This window comes from Peromyscus maniculatus, chromosome 14 (genome assembly GCF_049852395.1).
Source record: "Peromyscus maniculatus bairdii isolate BWxNUB_F1_BW_parent chromosome 14, HU_Pman_BW_mat_3.1, whole genome shotgun sequence".
NCBI classification, from domain to species: domain Eukaryota; kingdom Metazoa; phylum Chordata; class Mammalia; order Rodentia; family Cricetidae; genus Peromyscus; species Peromyscus maniculatus.
Genome location: NC_134865.1, coordinates 38859406 through 38883469, shown reverse-complemented (window position 1 = coordinate 38883469; position 24064 = coordinate 38859406). Strand labels below are relative to the sequence as shown.

The following is a 24064-nucleotide window of genomic DNA, read 5'->3' as shown; positions in this document are numbered from 1 at the left end:
GGAGGCAGAGGCCAGCCTGGTCTACAGAGTAAGTTCCAGGATAGCCAGGGCAACACAGAGAAATTCTGTTTCAAAAAACCAAAACCAAAACCAAAAAAAGAAAGATCAGAGCAAAAATTTATGAAATAGACACTAAGAGTAACAAAAAAATCAATCAAACAAAGAGTTGGGTCTTTGAAAAAGTGAACCCCTGGCTAAAGTAACCAAAAGAAAGAAAAGACCCATGGTTTATAAAATTGAAAGTGAAAAGGGAAGTTTACTTTAGACTCCAGTGAGATGCACAGAACATCGGGGAACACTCTGAGGACTGACATCCCAAGGACTAGAGAATCTAGACATGGATGAATTCTAGAGACATGACCTGCTAAAACTAAACAAAGTAGATATAATAACTCAAAAAGACCCATAGTTAGTAGTCAATGAATTAAAAAAGAAACATGGGACTGGAGAGATGGCTCAGCGGTTTAGAGCACTGGCTGCTCTTCCAGAGGTCCTGAGTTCAATTCCCAGTAACCACATGGTGGCTCACAGCCATCTACAATGTGATCTGCTGTCCTCTTCTGGTGTGCAGGGATACATGCAGACCACTCATACATAAAATATGAATAAATTTTTTTTAATTTATAAAAAAGAAGAAACAAAAAGGCTTCCAACAACAAAAAAAAAAAACAACCCAGGACCAGATGAGTTCACTGTCAAATACTAACAAACCTGATGGGAAGAGCTTCTACCTATGCTAGTCACACTATCCCACAAATTAGAAAAGGAAGGCACATTACTGAACTCATTTCACGGAGTAAACAGCATTATCCTGAAAACAGAACACAGTAAATACAAACAAAAAAACAAGAACTGTAGCCAAACTCCAAACTCCTTGATAAACAAAACTATATGCGTGTGCACTTTTGTGTGGGTGTACGTGTGTGCATGTATGGGGGTGTGCACTTGCGTATGTGTGTGCATGTGCATGTGTTGGGGTGGCAGAGAATAACCTTGGGTGTCATTCATTCCTCGGGTGCCGTTCATCTTCAGGTTTTTGTTTTGAAATAATATCTCTCACTGGCTGGGGCTTGCTTATTAGGCTGGCTAGCCAGCAGCTTCTAGAGATCAGCAAACTTCTCTCTAGATGCTAGGATTACAAGTGCATGTCTTCATGCCCAGATATTTTAAATAGTTTCTGGAGATAGAACTCAGGTATTCATGCTTGCAATACAAGCACTTTACAAATTAAGCTATCTCTGCAGGCCCTACATGCAAAAATTCTTTTTTTATTGTTTGATTTATTATTTTTATGTATGTGTGTGTGGTTGTAAGCGTCAGTATAGGTATTAAGCCCTAGGTCCTCTGCAAGAATAGTAAACAGCCTTAACCACTGAGCTACCTCTCCATCCTCCAAAACTCTTGATGCAATACTAACAAACTGAATTTAAGAGACATTTAAAAAATAATGAGGCTGAAGATGTGACTCAGCAGTTAAGAGCACTGTTCTTACAGAAGACTTGGGTTCGATTCCCAGCACCTACATGGTTTCAGAAATTATTGAGGTCCAGTCTCTTTAATTTCCCTCCCAGGGGCCTAGAAGAGACGCTACTAATGGCAGGGGTAATCTGCGGGAAAATAATCTAAGTACACCATGCTCTTTTGTCCGTCTATTTTATTCCTCTGAAATTAAATTCTATATACATAGCTTTAATGCTATTCTTATATTTAGCTCCTCTCTGTCCCCTGTTCTCCTGTCTTCTCATAACTTTTTCATCTTCAACCTCATTCCTCTCCATCTTGGTTCCTTCCTCCCTCTCCCCTGGAACCTGTCTCTCCCTTATCATCAGTCTGACTCTTAGAATATAAAGCAAAGCCTCCAAGGTCCCTACAAGAGCTGTGATAGCCAACTTCATTTACAATCCAAAGGGGGAGTGAGTAGAGGAGGTGGGGTCAAATAAGTCAGAAAGGGAATTTTTGTACTCAAAATATATTCTTGTAAGTGGTTAGGTGAAACATTACGAATCTATCATTAATGTGCTCAAACACAATCTTACAGGTGGTTAGGTAAAAGAGTCTATAAGTCACTAAAATAAAACTGCCTCTATTTTCCTGTACTGCCATATATTGGCAGGGAGGGGTAACTTTGCTCAGAGCTAGGAAACCTGTCTCAGAACTACTTTGCACCTGGTATGCAAAAACCTCTTTTTGTTGAGTCAGTTGCTCTGGAATGCCATTTGGGCTGTGAGAGAAAGAAGGGTCTGAGCTTCATTTGCACAAGAAACAAAGCTATGCCTAGGATACTAGGTATGGAAGTTCTTGGAAGCATACATAGCATACAAGAAAATTATTGTAGGAACCGGCTAGTATATATACAAAAGCTAGAATATCACCAAGACTTCTTAAGCCATGGCTTGACCTTCAGAAAAGTCCTTTCCAAGCAGTAGCTTTTGTGATAGTCGCTGGACTCCATAGGCTTTCCTGCGGCTTGCAGCAACAGGGCAGCTCACAAATGTCTGTGATTCCGTTTCCAGCAGGTCCCCACCTTCTGACCTCTACATGCATATGGTGCTCAGACACACATGCAGGCAAAACATCCATACACTTCATAAAATGAAAGTCATATAACCTTGTGGGTTTCAACCTAGGCGTTCAAATCAATAAATGTAATACAGCATAGAGATAAACTTTTGGACATAAACCACATGATCAACTCAGATGCAAAAAGGCCTTAGATAAAGCTTAGAATCCCTTAATGAAGAAAGTAGGAATCAAAGGAATATATCTCAACATAATAAAGGCTATACATGACAGATCTTTAGTCAGCATTATACTAAATGAAAACAACTGAAAGCATCTCCTCTAAATGAGGAGCAAGACAAGGGCGCCCATTCTCTGCTCTTCATCAGTACAGTACTCAAAGTTTTAACTAGGACTGCAAGCCAAGAGAAAGAAGTAAAGGGACACAAGTAATAAAGGGAAAAGTGTAGTGGGTAGCCATTCCAGCTTTGGTCTGGAAGTTCCAACCCCCATTGAGGCTTCAGGAACTATCACGCCTACAAGGCGGGGCCAAGGGAGGGCCCTGAAGACCCCAGATCGGCATGCGCTGCCTCTCTTGTTTCCTGGACCTGGATGCTAGAGGTAAACCAAGGAGAGTTCTCCAGAGAACACCACCAGACTTTCCAGAACCTGCCACCTACCTATGCCTTCATTTGTAAGTTACCCACTAAATAAATCTCCCTTTTAACTACGTGGAGTGGTCTTAATAATTTCACCAATAGAAAAGAGAAAGTATGCCTGTGTTTAGATGACATAATCCTATATTTAAAAGATTCTAAAGACTCAGTAAGAAAACCCTGAGACCTAATATACACTTCAGCAAAATAGCAGAATATAAAACCAACATACAGAAATATTGTTTATTTCTCTATATATAATAGCAAACTTCCTAAGAAAGAAATAACGGGAAAAACCGTATTTATCATAAAACAGATCCATAACGACCCACCCAAGGAAGTAAAGACCTCTGAATAGAAGACATTGAGTTTTTGAGGACACTGAAGAAGACATTATCGAGGAAGCCCTGCCATGCCAACTAGATGTGTAGAATCATAAAGATGAGCCAGTTGTTGGGGATTTAGCTCAGTGGTAGAGCACTTGCCTAACAAGCGCAAGGCCCTGGGTTCGGTCCTCAGCTCTGACCAAAAAAAAAAAAAAAAAAGATGAGCCAGTTACCAAGTGGTCGCTGTAGTCAACAGCCTAATCAAAATTCCAGTAACATTATTCACAGAACTATTAAAAAATAATGAAAATTGACATAGAAGCATAAAAAGTTCCAAATTGCCAAAGCAATCCTAAGCAGAAAGAATAATATTGGAGCCTGCCTATCAGATTGTGAGATTATATTAGTGAGCTGTTGGTTCTTGCGGCGCTCTTAACCTGCGAGGAAAAGTCATGAAACACGACAGAATCCACTAACAAGAGTTTAATAAGATAAGGGAGAGGGGCAGATGTACACAGGCTTGCAGAAAGACACGTGTGTGCAGCACCTGCACACACAGGCCCATGTGGCTATTCCATGCATGTGCATAGATCACATGGTTGCTCCCCGTGCTTTACACAACCATGCAAAGACATGGGGTCCTGGCCATGCGAGACATTTTGACCTGGAAGTGACTAGGTCCTGCCGGGCATGGGCGGCCATGCCCAACCATGGGGGCATGTTGTGAATCCATATCGTGAGCCATAGTAACAAACTATAAGGTACTAGTGGGGAAAAAAGATACATAAACCAATGACGCAGCTACACTAGCCACCTAATCTTTGAAAAGGGTGTCAAAAACATGTACTAGAGAAAAAGACAACGTCTCCAACAAATGGAAAACTGGATTTCTACCTGTAGATAGAGAAACTAGATTCCTGTCTTTCATCCTACACAAAAATCAATTCAACCTGGGTCAGAGACATCAACATAAGGGACTACAAGTTTGAAACACTGGTAGAAAACTAGTGGAAATACTTAAGCTAGGCACAGAGAAGGATGTTCTGAAAGGACTCTAGCAGCCCAGAAATCCCAGAGTTGACATGGTTCGACATTAAATTAGAAAGCTTCTACACAGCAAGAGAAATACTCATCATTGTGAAGAGACGGCCTAAAATATGAGCCCACAGGCTGGCAAGATGGCTTAGTAAAGGCATTGGCCACTGGCCTGTACCTGAGCTCAGTGCCTGGGATCTACATGGTGGAGGGAGAGAGCCTGCTCCACAGGTTGTTCTCCAGAGCCTTTTCTCTGTCCCGCGGTCCCACAGCAGCTTGTAAAATAATCACTCAGAAGCTTAGTTAATTACAAACTATTTGGCCTATTGCTCAGGCTTACTACTAGCTAGCTCTTTTATTGTTGTTGTTGTGGGGTTTTTTGTTTGTTTGGGTTTTTTTTAGCTCTTACATCTTAAATTAACCCATTTCTATTAATCTATGTATCTCCATGTAGCTGGTGGCTTACCAGTGCTTCTTGGGTAGCTCGCTGGTGTCTCCCCAACTCCTCTCTCTTCTCCCTGTATCTCTGCTTGGATTTCCCACCTGGCTGTATCCTGCCTTGCTATAGGCCAAAGCAGCTTCTTTATTAACCAATGGTAATAAAACATATTCATAGTCTACAGAAAGATATACCACAGCATTTCCCCTTTTCTGTCTAATCAAAAAGGAAGGTTTTAAAGTAAAATTGCATTAACAAAACAGTTATCAAGCAAGAATTATAGTTACAATAATTATTTGTTTTTGACAAAATTAGAGAAGACATTCCTCTATCTTATCTTAGTGAATCTAAAGTTTTATGTCTCGTTTACCTTTTATCATAACTAAGGAAAATTATAACTATCTAATCTTTAACTCCATCAAAGATCCCAGAAGGATGTATTATTACCTGAATAAACAGGAAGTGAATTGTAAGCAACTTCTAAAACTCTAGAAATAACAAGAGATCTGGCTGCCTGGAGAGTCACCCAAAGTTCTTTTGTAATGTTGGGGCATCCATTTTCAGCCTATAGGTCTAGAATAATGTCTGGGAAGAAGACTCATTTATTAAGTAATGAAATGGGGATCACACAATCATGAATACAAAATGAAGCGGCGCCACTATCTTTTCATCTCCCAGGTAAAGATGAGGAAAACTCCAGACCAGTTCTCTGAACTATGCATCAGGAAGCTTTCCACATTCAAGAGAGCTCGTGATCCCCTCCCCCTTCACTTTTAAGGGGTCACATGGGCAGACAAGATGCACTCCCTCTATCAGGCCAGATAGATAGCCTCAGGTCATGAGTAGAGCAAATACCCACTACACTAGAGTATCTGGCAGACTTTTCAGTGAAGCAGGAAATTTGAAATCCTGCCAATTTTGGCAAAGTTCGTTAGTCACTCTCCTCTGTGCCCTGCAGAATGTCTGGCAGTTTCTTTTGTGAAGCAGGAACCTGAAGGACCATCCCACCTTGTTGTGGCAGAGTTCGGTGTCAATTTTCCTACATGTCCTGCATGTCCAGTTTATAAATCATATTGTCAAGCAGTCCAGGCAAGAGCAGTTTCTTGCCCAGATGGCTAGCTTTTGCCATATTGAAAGCAAACTCCTTAATGGGTTTCTTCAATGCCCATTACCGTCTGGATCTCTGTGAGTTCAAAGCCACACTGGAAACAGCTAGGCATGGTGACTCACGCCTTTAATCCCAGGAAGTGATGGCAGGAAGCAGAAAAGTATTTAAGGTGTGAGGACAAGGAAATAGAGCCTGGTTAAGCTTTTAGGCTTTTGAGCAACAGTTCAGCTGAGATCCATTCGGATGAGGGCACAGAGGCTTCCAGTCTGAGGAAACCGGATCAGCTGAGGAACTGGTGAGGTCAGGTGTCTGTGGCTTGTTCTGCTTCTCTCATCTTCCCAGCATTCACCCCAATACCTGGCCCTGGGTTTGGTTTTATTAATAAGACCTTTTAGGAGTCGTGCTACACTTTATTTTATTTTTATGACTATCTAGATCCTTTATCTCCTCTCTCCCAAGCCTGTGTACATTTTTATACATACTGTAACCCATTTAGAGGGTTTTTTTTTCTGTCTGAATTTGTCTTTATTGTGTATCTGTAATCCTTTTTTGACCATTGCTTTAAACTGCTAAATTGTGTGGCTAGGACCAAAGCAGTAGCTTTCGCTGCTGGCTCCGCCTTGTTAGGCTTTTCTGGGTTTTGTTTGTTTTGTTTTTTCAAGACAGGGTTTCTCTGTGTAACAGTACTGGCTGTCCTGGAACTCTCTTTGTAGACCAGGCTGGCTTCAAACTCACTGAGATCCACCTGCTTCTGCCTCTGTCCCCAAGTGCTGGCATTAAAGGTGTGCACCACAACTGCCCAGCCCGTTAGGCTTTTCAACATGGCGGAGGTACGTTCACTGCCAACTCTGGGAAGCAGTGGGTTCACGCCGCCACCAAGCAGCTTACAGCACATTGCCCACAAACCTCATTTAAGTGCTCCATAGCAGGACCTCTCGAAAGAGTCATACGTGCCGCTAACAGGAACCAGGAACAATAAACTCTAACAGGAGCCCTTCTGACCTCTGCTTCGAGTCCTTGTTTACTCCAAGTCATTATCCTCCTGCATCGATTCTCTTCTGCAGCCCTCATGCCCCTAAATGTCTTCTAGAGAAACTCACTTCCTGCAGGCTTCGGACAGCTATCTGTTCTCTCAATGGCAGTCCCATGTCCTGTGCTGCATCCTGTCCCACAATGGGGTCATGTTTCCTCTCTCTGACTCAATTCTGTGGGAGTTTCTGAGCATTGTACTCAGTGATCTTGCTACCTTCTCAGGCTCTTCACTCAGAATTGGGGAGGGTAGACTTGGTGGCAGATGGCTTGGAAGGGACCAGCATTGATGCAGGATATGGCGACAGGAGCACCAGGACCTCTTGTCCTGCCTTTCATGATCAGCCTTAACAGGCTGTCTGGAAACTGACAGCTGTGCAGCCGTGAGTCATTTCAATGTGACTTTCCCTGACTAGAAATAGACATTTTTTTCTAAGGGATCTAATACTTGACTAATTAACTCTACCTTCTGGCTAGAATGTGTAACCTTGGAAGTATTGCTATATTTAAAATAATCTCTAAGAATGACAGTATGGAATTTCTGCTTTTCAGAGCATCTTAATTAATTTTCTTTTGTTTTGTAAAGCACTTTAGTTGGTGGTTATTTTTTTAACTTGTTGGTGCTTCAGGTCCCACCAGGAATCAGGGCATAGAGGGCTGAAGCTGTGCTGCCTGACAGGCAGTAATGTGTGAGTGGTCCCCAGTGCATGCAGACCCAGAGCTGACAGGCAGTAATGTGTGAGTGGTCCCCAGTGCATGCAGACCCAGAGCTGACAGGCAGTAATGTGTGAGTGGTCCCCATGCGCATGCAGACCCAGAGCTGACAGGCAGTAATGTGTGAGTGGTCCCCATGCGCATGCAGACCCAGAGCTGACAGGCAGTAATGTGTGAGTGGTCCCCATGCGCATGCAGACCCAGAGCTGACAGGCAGTAATGTGTGAGTGGTCCCCAGTGCATGCAGACCCAGAGCTGACAGGCAGTAATGTGTGAGTGGTCCCCAGTGCATGCAGACCCAGAGAGGACAGGCAGTAATGTGTGAGTGGTCCCCATGCGCATGCAGACCCAGAGTGGACAGGCAGTAATGTGTGAGTGGTCCCCAGTGCGCATGCAGACCCAGAGTGGACAGGCAGTAATGTGTGAGTGGTCCCCAGTGCATGCAGACCCAGAGCTGACAGGCAGTAATGTGTGAGTGGTCCCCAGTGCATGCAGACCCAGAGCTGACAGGCAGTAATGTGTGAGTGGTCCCCATGCGCATGCAGACCCAGAGCTGCTTTCAGAGCTCTTTAGACAGTTGTCAGTGACCAATGGAAGACTGGTCTTGTCAGAAAGACAGCTTTTGTGGTTTAAAGCTCCAAAGGGACAGGTGACTGACCCCCAAAACAACTGGTTTTTACCAGGCCTGGTTTATGAGCATCTCACCTACCCTGTCTGTGGGCCTAGACACAGCTCGTCCTGTGCACCTGGGCCTGGATGCTTCCTCCCTGCCTGCCTCCGTCCCTCCGTTTCTTCTAATCTTCCATCCTTGCCTGCTTTTCCCCCTTATATCTTTTGTAGTTTGAATTGAAAATGTCCTGAAGGATAATTATAAAAAACAAATACTCAAATCATAAAATTAACTTCCTTACTAAGTTTCAGATTTGGCTTTAAATTTTCTGTAGCTGAAGGTAAAACAAAGCCAGCTGCCTAGTTCTCCATATCAGAGTGAAATGAGGCAAATGTATGGAAGCTGAAGAGGATGTCTGTTCTTAGCACCTAACCCTGCCTGCTTCCTGACAGCGCTGAGACCCTCCTGAGTCTCATTCCCTGAGCTCGTATTTGGCTTTAGCTACCTTCCTGTGTGTCTTGGTGTGCTTCTCTTCGGGCTGGGTGATTAGAGAGCATTCTGCTTTCTGTACCTAGAGGCTGGTATCTAACATGGTAAACTTTGTTTCTGTAAGCATTTTCCAGCCCTCTTCCTTTTCCTCTTCCCTCTTGGATTAGATGAATCCTGAGGGCCTTGTTGGTCTGTACTGATTGCATCGGCTTTCTTTATTCCTTCTCGTTCTGCTCCTGTAACTTCATGGGTTTTTTCTTTGGTTGGTTGGTTTTTGCTTTTTGTTTTTTTGTTTTGTTTTTCAAGACAGGGTTTCTCTGTGTAGCCCCGGCTATCCTGGAACTCACTCTGTAGACCAGGCTGGCCTTGAACTCACAGAGATCTACCTACCACAGCCTCCCGAGTGCTGGGATTAAAGATGTGTGCCACCACTGTCTGGCATAACTTCATGTTTTAAATATTGTCTTTAAAGCCACTGGTTTCTTATGCTTACTCGGGTTTGCTGGTTATATTTGACGGCGTTATTTAGTCCTTGTGTTCTTCATCTGTAGGATTTTTTAAAATTCATTTTCAAAGAGAATAAGAGAGCCAAGTATAACTGGCCATGGTCCAAGAACACAGCTTCAGGTTGCTACAAATACCATCTTCTAACATGCTATTGATTTCACAAAGTTTCTGTAAAGTTATAAATCAAGGCATGATTAAGCTGGGCGGCATTGTTCAACACAGGTGTGTGGGTTGAAACAGAGGGACTCTTTGTTATAGGCCTCAGAGGTTATCTTGACATCTTGACCTTTTGTTGGTGGAGTGAGGGAGCTGTTTGTGAATCTGAAAGGATTGACTTGTGAGTCAGGAGGATGTTAGTTCCCACATGTAGGTAGGTAATAAATGGCTCTTTAGGGGGCTAAAGGTAGCCCAAGACTGTCTGCCAGCTTTAACATTCTATCTCTCCACTGTCACAGCCATGCGAGCCAGTCCCTCAACCTTGTAGAATGTTTCACATGTTTGGTGGTTTTGTTTGGTGTTAGGCCCGGATCACAGGGACCCCCAAAAGGCCACCACGGAGACTGAATCCCGCATGTAAAAGCAAAGAGCCTTTGATTTCAAGCTCCGAGCTTGGTCTCTCTGTCTGTTAGATGCAGCAGTGAGAGCAGAGAGCCCTGAGCTCAGGTGGGGCAGAGTTTTTATCATAGCAGAGGTTGGGGTGAGGAGATTTCCAGGGTCCAGGACCCTGATTGGCTGACAATTGTCTAGGGGTATCTGTAAAACAAAAATAGGACATCTGGCCACCTTACCTAATGGTTGGAATGTTCGGGGTGTCAGGTACTTCCTCATCCCTGGGTGGTATCAGCTTAAGGCTTTTCCTGGATCTGGGTGTTGCCTGCCAGTCAGCCTTTCACAGAAGCTGTGTCTGGGCCCCTAACCCTGTCATGGCTGCTGTGTGGTCAAGCTGTTTTGGGACCCACCACATTTGGTTTGTTTGTTTTCTAAAATCATCAGTTCACAGTTCCTTTTTTTGGTCGAACAATCACATTTTGTGCACTCAAAAACCAATATTACTTTGTGTCCCAGTGTGCTGGAAACTTCCTTCACCCCTAGCCTGAGAGGCTGAGTAGGCAGGAGCACAGTCCCCAGGAGCAGTAAATACTAAACAGTTCACACCACCAACTCTTCCAGCTGTCGTGATCCAGGTCTAAGTTTTTTCAACCTCTGTATCTGGCATACATGTGACATGTAAAAATAGGAATATTACACCTAATGTCAGCATAATCAAAATACGGTCTGGCCTGAGGAGTTGAAGGCAGCTGATAAGAGAAAAGGGTATTTTAAACAGAAATGGTGTATTTAAACTGCGTAGATGACATTGCCCTGTCTGTAGTTATTTGTATTTGATAAGATGGTTTAACTGATGTTTGGGTTATTAAAAATGACTTACTACTTTTTGATTATAGATTTCCTTTTTAATCAGTTTGATTTTATAGCTGTAACCTCATGAAGGGTGGATAGTTCTAATAGGAAATGTTGAGTTCTGAAGTATAAATTATAATTCTTGTTTTGGGTAATAATTTGATATGTTTCATTTTCTCAGTATTATACCAAATTCAGTTTGAGAGATTTATATTCCAGATGAAATCAGATATATATATATAGCATTCCTTTAATTTCTCTTTTATACAAATTGTCTTTTCCCATGTACAAGTATTTTTGGTGACAGGGCTGAAAAAGAGAGCTCAGACTTATAAGAAGTTAGAATTTCATGCACCGTCTAGGAATAACCAAATCTCAGGGCATTATCAGAATGAAAAATAGAACTCCAATAGGAGTCTCTGTATAATAGTCTGTTTACTTTTTATTGGTAAAATAGAAATATTTTGGGGCTGGAGAGATGGCTCAGAGGTTAAGAGCACTGACTGCTCTTCCAGAGGTCCTGGGTTCAATTCCCTGCAACCACATGGTGGCTCACAACCATCTGTAATGAGATCTGGTGACCTCTTCTGGCCTGCAGTCATACATGCTGTATACATAATAAATAAATAAATCTTAAAAAAAAAATAGAAATATTTTAAAATGTGAAAGCCTGCCAATTATACTATAGGATAACTTAAATAATGATTTAATCAAGAAACATGGACTTTTTTGCATGTGTGTACGAATATGTGTGGTGGTTTGAATGACAATGGCCCACGTAGGTTCATATATTTTTGGACCCCAGTTGGTGGAACTATTTGGAAGAACTAGAGGGTGTGGCTGTGATGGTAGAGGTCTTTGAGATTTCAAAAGGTCATGCCATTCCAGTTAGCTCTCTCGACCTCACATGTATCTCAAGATGTGAGCTCTCAGACACTGCCCCAGGGCCAAGTCTGCCCGCCTGCTGCAGTGCTTCCTGACATGCTGGTCATGGACTCCAACCCTCTGAAACTGTGAGCCCCAAATAAAATCTATAAGTAGCAATGGTTATGGTATCTTGTAGCTAGAGTTTTCCTGCCTTGCCCACAGTCAGGACAAATCTTCGTCACCTGCCAGTCCCACAGCCGCTCAGACCCAACCAAGTAAACACAGAGACTTATATTGCTTACAAACTGTATGGCCGTGGCAGGCTTCTTACTAACTGTTCTTATAGCTTAAATTAATCCATTTCCATAAATCTATACCTTGCCACGTGGCTGGTGGCTTACCGGCGTCTTCACATGCAGCTGGCAGTGTCTCTCCGCCTCAGCCTTCTGCTTCCCAGAATTCTCCTCTCTCCTTGTCCCACCTACTTCCTGCCTGGCCACTGGCCAACCAGTGTTTTATTTATTGACCAATCAGAGCAATTTGACATATAGACCGTCCCACAGCAGTATCTTATCACAGCAATAAAAAAGTAGCTAAAGTAGTGTGTAACTTGTATGTGTGTTTGTACATTTTATGTGTGTGTGTGTGTGTGTGTGTGTGTGTGTATGCACGCACGCGCGCCACATTTTATGCTTATGTGTGTGGAGTCCACTGGTTGATGTTGCCTGCCCTCTTCATCTTCAGTTTCTCTCCACATTATCATTTGAGGTAAGTAAGGTCTTACCCAAACCAGGGCTCACAGATTTGACTAGTCCAGCTTGCCCCAGGGATGCACCACCAGCCTCTGCCTTCCAAGAGTTGGGATAATAGGCATGTACCACCATGCCAGGCATTTACATGTGGTTTGGGGATATGAACTAAAACCATCACACTTGCATGGCAAGCATTTTACTGAATAAGTTAGCATCCTAGGAAACATAGAATTCTTAAGTACATAGAATAAGTTAACCCAGGAAACATAGAATTCTTAAGTACAAAATACCTTGAGGGTTGTTATTAGGGACTAGGTTTGTTTTGTTTTATAATTTGGATTACAATAATTAACCTAAACTTTTGGGTGTCCTGATAAGAGTAAATGAGGTCAGAGTTACTTTAATCTGAGGCTGAAGTCTGTCCCAGAACTTTCAGAGCCTTTAATCTATTTCGTATAACATTTTTTTTTTTTTTTTTTTTTTTTTTTTGGTTTTTCGAGACAGGGTTTCTCTGTGTAGCTTTGCGCCTTTCCTGGAACTCACTTGGTAGCCCAGGCTGGCCTCGAACTCACAGAGATCCACCTGGCTCTGCCTCCCGAGTGCTGGGATTAAAGGCGTGCGCCACCACCGCCCGGCTTCGTATAACATTTTAAGTATTAGTACAAGCATAGTAATCAAATTGATTGGACCAAGTTAAAATTCTTTTCCATTTCCTTAGTAAGGGACAGTTTATTGGCTTTTGTTGTTGATGTTGTTTGTTTTTCAAGACAAGGTTTCTCTGTATAGCTCTGGCTGTCCTGGAACTTGATCAGTACACAAGGCTGGACCCAAACTCATAGAGACCCCCCCCTGTTTCTGCCACCCAAGTACTGGGATTAAAGGCAAGTGCCACCACTGCCCAGCTTGTTTATTGGAGTTTTTAAGAGCTTGAATTTAAAATACAGTTATCCCTAAGTAGAATGCCTTTTGGAATATTTAACATGCCTTTGCTGATTTAAAAATGAAAGTTTTAAAAATCCAAATTATATTTAATAATGAAATAATATTTTTATAAAAGTAGTGAACAAAAACCTTGGATCCTGGTTTGGAGACTCAACAATTAAGAATGTTTATAAATCATCCAAAGGACCTAAATTCAATTTCCAGCACCAACTTCACGTGCCTCACCACTACCCGTAACTCCAGCTCCAAGAACTCTGATGCCCTCTTCTAGATTCCACAGGCACAGGCACCTGCATATGTGTGGCAGAAACCAGAAGCCATCTAGTCATACAGCATTGGCCGTGGGCTATAGCAATTTATATGATATATATGTATATATATGTGTGTGTATATATATATATATATATATATATATATATATATATATATATATATCCTTATCTTTTCCTAATATTTTGTTTCCAACAAGAATCAAGTGTGTGTTGAGCACACTCCCCTGGCTCCTGGAATAAATGTTCATTAGTGAGAGGAAGGGAGGGATTGGGCTGTCTCACATAGGCCTGCCTGCCTTCACACATTGGTGTAGTTTGGATGGCTGAGGAAAGAGAACAGGATACAGAGCTGTGTTCCATGGCTCATGTCAGTCATCTGAACTGCCAAGAAGTGTGACTGCCACTGGCACTACCAGGAAAACCTCTACAGCCAGCCATCAAGTCACGAGCTGTGTCCATCAGAACTCAGAGCCAAGGCAGCTGCACATCATTCTTGCCCTGGTTTTGTCACAGAGTGGCCAGGCATTGGTAGTGGAGTCGATTTCCCTTCACACCACTCCTATGAAACTGTGACGGTAAGATTCAGGACTGAAGGGAGCTGGCATAAATTACTGGAATAATCAGCAAAGTAATTACTTTGCATTAAAGACTCAAGTTCTATTTAGAAAGAATGCATAGAAAACATTGAGTTCATCCGTGTTAGATTATAGCCTAAAGAAGGGTTTTACATAGGATGAAAGCTACAAGCGCCAATGGAGGTAAGCACCTGCTGCTTACACCAACTTAGGCTTCGCTTTGTGCTTCAGTTGATTGTAGCTTGTCCATTAAATGATCCTAGAAGGAATTTTGCTGCTTTAGTGAAGTAATGTCGGACCCACTGATAAGTGGTAAGTGTCAAAGAAAGAGCATGAAGTAAGTCAGCCTGCAAGATTATGAGCATGTGTGTCCTGGGCTGAATGGAGGCTTTAAAATGGGCCTTCAGAAACTAACCTAGGGCTGGGTGTAGCGGTGCACACCTTTAATCCCAGCACTCGGGAGGACGAGGCAGGCAAATCTCTGAGGTCCAGCCTGGTTCACTGGCTCCTTGACAGCCAGGTCTACACAGAGAAGCCCTGTCTTGAATCCCCCTCCCCACAAAAAAGATGGAAGAATATTCAAGCAGAGTGATTCTCCTACCAGACTACCCCTTTCAGTGCTGAACCACAGGAATTAACTTCCTCTTTTCCTTCTAGACCCCTGCTCTTCCAGACAAGTGAACATGTGGCCGATAGTCCAGCAGTGGGGGATGTTATTCCATTCAGCATCATTATTCAGTTTCTGTTCACAAGAGCACCGGCTGAGCTGAAATCCCCCTTCCAGGTAATGAAGTGACGGTAAAAACCATCATGGACTCCTCCCAAGTCAGCTTGTAAACAAGTCTCCTCACGAGTGGGGTCCTGGCTAACCTGCTTTCCTTAGTCTCGGATGGCTCTCTGAAAGTGCAGAGGTGGAAGAAAACTCCAGTGCCCGCAATTGTTTGCTCAGCAGGCAGTCAAATTTACCTCAGGAGTCCAGAGTTAGCCCTCAGAAAGAAAGGTCTCAGCTTACTAAGGTGGACAGGCCTGTAATCTTATCATTTGGGAAGCTGAAGCTGGAGGACTAGCATGCATTCCTTGCCATCCTGAACTACAGAGTGAGAACCTATCTCAAAAATCATCATCAGACAAAACAAGCATGCAAGTAATTTCTATTCATAAAGCTCTGGTGATGCAGGCTACTTTTTTTTTTTTTGCCCATGTCAGTTGGCAGATCTTAAGGTGTTCTGGTAATCAGTTGCATGAAGGCCTGTGCCACCTTCTCAGCTTCCTTCAAGAAGCTCAGGAAGTTTAGAAGGTGAGTTCACCTTGAGAGTCATGGAGTGCTTCTTGTGCTAAAGAATGTACTTTCTTCTCTGGTGCAACCCTGAAGAGGGCAGAGTGGTCCCACGCACGCTTCTCCCAGTGGCTGGACGATCACCCGTCGGAAAAGGACAGGCTCCTCCTCCTCAGGTAAAGCTGTGTTTTCTAGGAGTGCCATCTGGGCTGGGGATGGTAAAGGAGCAGTGATTGTGTGGGCGCAGACATGCAGCTGTGTATCTTCAAGTGGCCTTCATTGGCTAGGTACTCGCGTGGTGGTCTCTATGGAGTGTACTGGGAGGCATAGGGCTGTCTAGTTCTTCCAGATCTTCACACCCTCCTTTGTGCTTTGCCTGATACAACCCTAGAGCATGAGCTCCAGCTTTAAAACAGCTTCAGCTATAAAAGGATTCACTTTGGCTGTGTATTTCATGTGTCATTTTCATGTGCTGCAGTCACTGAAATGGTAGCACTCAGATGTGAGTGAAAATTGAACAGTAACAGTTCTCGGCAGGAAAGGACCGTACACATTCTCTGGTTGTGATCTGTGAATACATTTCTGTGTGCACCTGTGCCCAAGTGTGTGTACATCTCCAGCCATGAGCATGGTGAGGTGCATTTGTGCGTGCAGCTTGACCATGTTTCTTCCGTCAATACTCCCTTCTCAGCCCTCATTAGAAAACATCACCAGAGACCTCCTCCCCAACCCCATAGCTTTGCCAGAGTTGGCCAGCATGTCCTTTAGTTCAGCTGACTCAGCATACTTTACTGACATGTGAGGCCGAGCTCTTAAGTGGCCCCATCTTCTCTCAGCTTCACCTGTTTCTGCTTTTCTGGTCTCTTCCCCGTCCATTCCATCTGCTGAATTGCTTCCTTTTATCTGTTTCTTAAATGTCATTGTCCACATTTTGTTTCTAGCTTTTTTGTCTCAGTCTATATAGACATTTCCTTCTCAGTTAAGCTGGTGTAAACGCATGCTTCTTGTAGCCTCTCCCCCGCCTCCCATAAATCCCAGGTGTGGGACTCACTTGCATGGGGCCTTAGGCCAGTAAACTTGCTCTCAGCATCTGCACTCATACACCACAGGAATCTTAGCCCCCAAATGTTTTAATTTAATCATTCCCTCACACACCTTTCTTTCCTATATGCCCTGTCATGAGAGGTTACCATCATCTAACCAGCCATGCTGGGAAACATCATGAGTCAACTCCTGTCCAGCTCATTCTCTGATTCTAGCTAGCATTGCTCTTTAGCCCCTGAAGGTCCGTGGATACATGGCAGGCCAGCTAGCCCATCTGATCCTGTAGGTATGAAGCACATATGGGAAGGTCGTTCTCAGCTGTGTGCACACAAGAAGGTGCCACCCACTGTCACAGTGGGACATAGTGCACTTTTCAGATAAAGCACACCATTGAAGAAGCTGAGGGCCCATCAGCTTCTGAGACTGGCACCAAGCCATGGGTGTGGCATCAGAGCCTCGGGAAACCCGTGTGGGACAAGGAGCATGAGTCTAGGCTTTTTTTTTTTTTTTTTTTTTTTGAGCTGAGGATCGAACCCAGGGCCTTGCGCTTGCTAGGCAAGTGCTCTACCACTGAGCTAAATCAGTGGTAGATTTACTAAATCCCCAGCCCTGAGCCTAGGCTTATTTTCCTCACTAGGAAACTGACCCCGAAATGGGAAAGGCTGCTGGGTAAGCCTCCTGTCAGTACCCAGGCCTCATTAAACATGCCTTTGGGAAAGGCTCCAGATGTGGCGAGGGAGTTTGGATCTCCTCTAACTCACTGATTTACCATGTCTCTGACTTTTTTGTCTGAGTCCCAGTCACTCAGCTTCAACATACTTGGTAATAGGAGAGGAGTCAGCAGGATTTTGCCATGTTAAGGTCTTGGAATGAGCTCATCCACATGGCTGTCCTGCTATAGGTGATCACAGATCTGTTTTTCTGCTGCTGCTGTTTAAAATGTCCCTCAGCAGTGCTGTTACTAAGTCCATACTTAGCAAGTGAAAGCCATGCTCATAAGAGCCACCTCTCATCAGCCCTCCATGTGCAGATCCCAGAACCTTCCTGCCTCGAGCAGGAAGTGCAGCCTGCCTTGGCAAGAAACTGCACTGCCACAGCAGCCTGGCTCTTGGCAAGAAAAGGCCTTTGTCTTAGAGGTTGTGCTTTCTTATCTGTTACCTCAAAATGGAATTCTGATCCCACCTACCAAAGCATCTTTGGATGATTCTCTCCCTGTAGAGCAAGTGTTAGTCTGATGTCAGCATTTCCTTCAGCCTTGGTGGAACCTCATTCTGCTCCTCCCAGTCATCTGTTAGGCTGTTAGAAGTGGGGCAAAGTGCTCAACAGTAAAGCACTGCTGCAGAATAGACTGCAGATGGAGAGTTCTCTTCTGCCCTGTTCGTTGCCTTTTGACATCAGGTGTTTTTCTGGAACTTGAATCAATAACAGTGAAGTTGACTTTCAAGTCTGCAATCACTGATCCAGGCCATGTGGAGAATTGGAGGAGGGGGAGCGGCAGTACTCAGCCACCAGGAAGGTGCTCCAGACATTTGGATCAAAAATTCCCCAGGGTCTGCAGAAATGGTTGGATCTGCCACAAATCTATGTGTCTTAGTAGGAGAGAAGTAATGCATCTTATTGTAGCCCTTTGAGGACACTGAGGTCGAAACCATTTAGACTTTATTAAGCTTATGGCATTTATCTGTTACAAAAAAAAAAAAAATTGGTATCATGAATCTGTGGACAGGCTGGAACCTTATTTTCCCAGATTGTCTGTTTCTAAAAGTCTTAAAGTGTTAGGTGCCTCCTTGTGCCTATCCCTTCCAATAGATGCCAGTTCCAGGAACTAAGCGCCTGAGATAGATGTGTAATGAACTGTGAAACCAGGGAAAGGCTGGGTCCTAAATGCCTTTTGGGGTACAGGTACAAGAGATCACTTAGGATTTCAGTACTAATCACAATGAATTTTAATGCCTGACAAATAAATTGCTGTTTATAAAACATCTACTTGGTGTATCATGTAACAGTGTACCCTACTAACACAAGCCAGTCCTTCAGTTCTTACACTCATTGCCTTTCCTCACTGACGAGAACTTCAGCAATCTTATGTGGTCACAAACAAACCTCTTACATAATGCTTGGCCTGACTTCCAAGAAAGCTAATGTTTTGCTGAAGCAAATGAAGTAATTTAATAAGTGCTTGAAAACCTTGCCCTGATTGTATGTGGGAGGGCAGCTTAATCTGTTTTCTTACTGTAGTTCTGATGGTGTTTTTGATGGGTATCAAGAGAAAAGAAAGCTAACCAAACTCGTTTTGAGTCTCCATCTATGTGCTGTATGATTTACATAGCCTTCTCCCTTCAAATGCAAAAGACTGCTGTTGCTTTTAAAGTGCATTTTGTGAATAGAGCAGTTGCAGTGAGTCCACTCTGTAACATTTATAAGATTTCCCACACTTATTTCTTAGACTGGCAAATATGTATGTGTGTACACATGTGCATGCACACACCCCAAGCTCTTGGAGGTTACTCTCTACTGTATCTCTCAGCAGTCTCTAAGGACATTTGTGGGGCACCTGCCTAAATGGGCATGGCAATTGGAAAAGAAACAATTTTCTTCATAGAGAAGTAACTCACTAAGGGTTGGCTCTCATATGCACTGAAACATCTCACAAAATACTGCTAAGAGCATTGACTTCCACTCTAATAGTTAAGAATTGCTTATTAAATGAGACTTGAGGCTGAGCCTAAGACCTGAGTACTATCTTATTAGAGAAGCTCGTTTTTTTGTTTTTGTTTTTTTGTTTTTTGTTTTTTGTTTTTAGACAGGCTTTGGCTGTGTAGCTTTGGCTGTCCTGGAACTCACTCTGATGACCAGGCAGCCTTCAAACTCAAGAGATTCACCTGCCTCTGCCTCCAGAGTATTGGGATTAAACGGTATGCATCACCACTGCCCAGCTGTTGAGAATCTGGCTTCTTAATGGCTTGCCCATGCTTCTGTAGGGCTAAAGGACTCACTCATACCCTGAACACAGCATGAAGCCAGGAATTTAAGAATGCTGGACACTGTGTAGTCAGGCCTTTATATACATCTATTTGACTCCCAGGGTAGCTTTTTGCTACCTGACTTTTTATGCCAAAGGAAAATTTTAAAGCTAAGTCCTAAATGGTAAAGAGCTGTCCAGGGAGAACACAAGAAAGGGCATTTATCCCAAGGATAAGAGGCGATGTGCAGGTGATAAGGAGAACATATCTCTTTTAATTGTGGATATGTGGGATGGCCAACCCCTATCTTGGGAGAGACATCCTATTTCAGAGTGGAAAACTATCGATCTCTTCCCAGACTGGGCAATGGGCTCAGCCAGTAGTGAGTGAAGTATAAAGGAGTGATTTGCAGGTCTTTTTAGTCTACATCAAACTGTTGAGAGCCCAAGAAGCATAAAGTGCTGGGCAGTGGTTTATCACACGGCTGGGTTGTTTGGATGCTATCCTTTTGCAAACAAGGAATAGCTGGTGATGTTGGAGAGCCAGTACCAGGGTGTACCCCAGAAATGCCAGCAGCTATATGAAAAGATAGCAAGCATTCAAAATGAAACAAAGTTGGGAGGGGGCAACTGTGGTGGGATGAACTTGAGACCATGGTACTTGACTGCACATAGATGGGAATCAGAGTTTCAGAGCTGGTTCCCTGGGCTCAGAAAGGAAAGACCAAAGGAACAGTGCCAAGCATTTGGTAGATGCCAAGTGTTACTTCAGATGTCCAGAATGCAGACAGAACCAGAGACAGCCCACAACAGGTGAAGAGGCAAGAACACACCTATTTCCAGAGTTTTGGAACAAACAACAAAGATGTGAGCAGAACAGTGGTAATTTATTCCTCTTTATAAAGAAGTACAAACCATTCTTTAAGCTTTAATGGCTGGAGATACACAGGTTTTCCCATGGAGACCGGTTATGGACTTGTGGCCACGCCTACTGCTCTGCTGTGGTTGTGGGAAAATGGCCCTGGGGTAAAGGAACTAGCCCAGGGTGCAAATACCATTTGCCGACTACTGTTCCCAGTGCAGTTCAGAAGAACATTACCAAAGTAACCATCTGGCATCACACAAATCAGTGCCTAAGTTCAGACTCCTTGTCACCTCTCTGCCATGGGCACACACGAAGACTGGGAGCTCTAAAATGCTGTAGTTACTGTGTGTGCCCATGGGCCCTCCTGAGCATGCGTACAAGGTGCTTTCTCCCCTAGCTGAACTCCATGAACAAGCACAAGCTATACCCACATACTCTCTCACATGCCTTCAGGATGGACACAGGGAACAGCATATACTGAAATGTGAAAGACTGACTTGGCCATAGCTGAATCACCCAGCTGGCCTAACTACTGTAACTCCAATGCATTTTTGAAGTACCAGTCGGTGGCTCTGGGCAGAGCAATTCCAGAAATGGGACAGACATGTTATTTTCATATTGGTGCTACTGAAACTTGGATTTATGTGACATTTTTCCTTTGCATTTTCAGGGGAGCCTTGGAAGCTTATGTTCAATCAGTGAGAAGCAGAGAAGGCAAAGAATTTGCACCAGTTTATCCCATTATGGTCCAGCTGCTTCAAAAGGCTATGTCTACTCTTCAGTGACATGCAGGCTCCACACACAAACCCATCTAAACATGGCAACTAGCAACTAAAGATAATTGATTTTCTGTATTTCCTATTGATCTTTCCTTGTTACCTCCAGTACTTCTAACTTTACAATGTCAAAATAGATCATAAACTTTAAATTGCATACACCTGATTTTTCCCCCTAAAGATACCCGTTTTTTCCTTTTTTAGATTTATGAACAAGGAAAATTATTAATTAGGTGGGGTTTTTTTTGTTTTGTTTTGTTTTTGTGCCATCATGCTGTTGATTCCCTGCACTTGCATTGCTTCTAAAGGGACAAGCTCACTCACCCTGCTTTCCCCAACCACGTGGTTTTCAAATCTCACTCTAGAATCAACACTGGGGAGTCCCTGAGTGAACACCTGACAGAAGACTATCCTGAAAGTGATACTGATGTACAGTCAAGACAAGTGATTGGCAGAACCAAGCTGAGACAGATGCACAGTCAGTGTTCTTATGACATGTTGCTACATCTTTAAATGAAGCCAGGGTTTCCTTTATACTTTGTCATTTTATTAAAAACAGTCACTTGGGCTTTGGAACAAAGACAAGTTAAAAAATAAAAATTTCTACAAAGGCTCTCTATAAATATAAGTCCTTATTTTTCTATTGTCTTTACTCCATTAACATTCTTTAATTTTTAAAATCCTACCAGGAACTTAATTATAACACCAGAATGCATTTTATCAAGAATGTTTTCCATCTGCTGGTCCAATTGTTCTGATAGTTATACATAAACTCAATCAGAAATCAGAGAGAGTTTTTTCTTTCATTTTATTTCAAATAATATACAAGAATATAGTGTGCAAAATTGAGGGGCAACATGTTGAAGAAGTGTAATGAACTGAAATCAATTTTACAGCTGTGATTCCTAACCAAAAATACCACTTGGTAAGTAACATGAGAAGCCATGATTGTAGCTCAGAGCAGCAGCAACTGTCCTGCCACAGCCCTTGCGCTAGTTTAGAAGCTGAGGGAAGTAAAGTGCAAGGGTTGCACTTCAGTAAGTGCAAAGTCTGCCCCACCATAGAGAACGGTGACAAACAGATGTCCATGTGTGGCTGAGGAGAGAGAACATGTTAAAATACAATGGTGTCGACTGTCAACAGCACCATTACAGTGACTATCCATCCCAATGCTATTAACCAACTGCACCAACTCGGTCAGGTTTGGCCCCCACTGGAAATCATGGAGGAGTGCTGCCCCCTGGTGCATCCACTCAGCACATGCCCGTGGTATCTGAAGCAGGTGGCTCTTTTAGCTAGGACAATGACACCATCTACCTGCCATGTTATATTGTCTCTTGGCACTGGCCAGACTAGAAGCGACTGTGTTTGGCACAGATGCTGGGCCATGTGATGGCTACTCATGAAAAGGCCAGCTTCTGCTTCATTCCTGATATCGTGGGTACAATACAGATTAATAAGCAGTAAGGAGCTGATGTATAAACAGCAGTTACATATTTTTTAATTCCCCTTCGTACAATTTAAAATAAAACATGTATACACATCTTTCTTTCTACTGTACTTTAGCACCACAGGATATCAATTTTCAAGCCTATATTACCTGATAGACATATATGAAGTTTGGAAGGAAAATAAGGCAATTTGGTTTACAATGTTGATAGTTGTAGCTTACTTAATGCTCTAATGGAGAAAGCAAATCCTCACTCATTAAATCATTTCAGGACTCAATGCTATCAGTATCTTATGGTCACTCAAATTCAGGATATCAGTGAGACCAAGGTCTTCCAGGCTTTTCCATCCAGAGTCAGTACTTAGGCAGGTACAGATTTAAAAATGCAAGCATCAGGTTCAATGTTGTTGAGAGCCCTGTGGAAATAAAACAGTACATGCTTACAAAACAACGAATGCTAACCCTGTAGGGTAAGCTCAGATTTACGGTCAAGATTCAAGTTTCCTCATGGCTCATGTATCTGAAAAATTTATACAAATTTTGAGAGCAGCATGCACAAAAAAGTGAAATCATCATGTCCCATCTGAAGTTCCAAAACAATAGAGAATTTGCAGGAAGCGGATATGTGACTCAGCTGGTAGAGGCCTTCCCTACCAAGCACAAAGCCTTGGGTTCAAAGCCCAGCACTACATTACATAAGCCTGTGCATACAAAGCAGAAGGCGGTAGACCAACACTTGAGCTTGTCCTGTGACTTCACTGTGCATGGCTGCACTCACACAAACATGCACACACACAACCTGGGTGTGTGTTGTACGCCTGTAATCCCTCAAGGGGTTAGAAGCAGGGCGATTACAAATTGCAGATCATTCTTGGGTACAAAAGCAAGTTTGAGGCCAGCCCAGGCTACATGAACCCCGCCCCCTCACACATACACCCCCCAAAAAAGCACAAAGCATGAACCCCCTCTCTCTATCACACACACACACCCAAAAAAGCACAGAGCAAACTTGTACATTACAGTTCAACTACTTTTGTCAGCTGACTACTTTAGAGTAAATCTCTGAGCCATTTACCCTACAAGTGAACAGGACGAGATCATCACACCTTCACCAAGCCTCTTCTGTTAACTACTCACATCATCTCCTCACTAAAACACAAGCTCATTCTATTCTATCATATGTACTTTTTTAGTAAATAACCTAAAAACCGAACATAAAGGATGCCAATCAGCAGTTCTACTAATGGAGTTTATCAACCACGATAGCACTGTGAAACTTATTTTCCACCATGCTTATTCCTTCAGATTCCTAATCTAGCAGTTTTTGTCAATGGCAGAAATCTGTATGGATGTTACTACTTACTGAATGAATCTGAGGGAAGACACCAAGAACTAGAGAAATTTTCTACTGTAATGTTTTTAATCAAGTTAATAGTCCTCGGTTTTTAATTGTTTATTTATTTTTGATTT

At 43.1% G+C, this 24064-nt stretch overlaps 2 protein-coding genes across 8 annotated transcripts in view; one reads left to right on the top strand and one right to left on the bottom strand.

Moving 5' to 3' along the window:
* Cog5 (component of oligomeric golgi complex 5) overlaps window positions 1–21772 on the top strand; it is a 328847-nt gene extending 307075 nt beyond the window's left edge. For both annotated transcript variants that reach the window (XM_006989525.4, XM_076550822.1), the window contains 3 exons: window positions 14879–15005; window positions 15594–15673; window positions 21039–21772. In XM_006989525.4, the coding sequence (XP_006989587.1) occupies window positions 14879–15005; window positions 15594–15673; window positions 21039–21153 (322 nt within the window). In that variant the 3' untranslated portion in view covers window positions 21154–21772. The remainder of the gene's footprint in view (window positions 1–14878; window positions 15006–15593; window positions 15674–21038) is intronic.
* Window positions 21773–21935: 163 nt separating this feature from the next.
* The window catches only part of Hbp1 (HMG-box transcription factor 1), a 30326-nt gene continuing 28197 nt past the window's right edge, over window positions 21936–24064 (bottom strand). For all 6 annotated transcript variants that reach the window (XM_006989526.4, XM_076550823.1, XM_042260736.2 and 3 more), the window contains one exon: window positions 21936–23010. In XM_006989526.4, coding sequence (XP_006989588.1) covers window positions 22993–23010 — 18 coding nt within the window. In that variant the 3' untranslated portion in view covers window positions 21936–22992. The remainder of the gene's footprint in view (window positions 23011–24064) is intronic.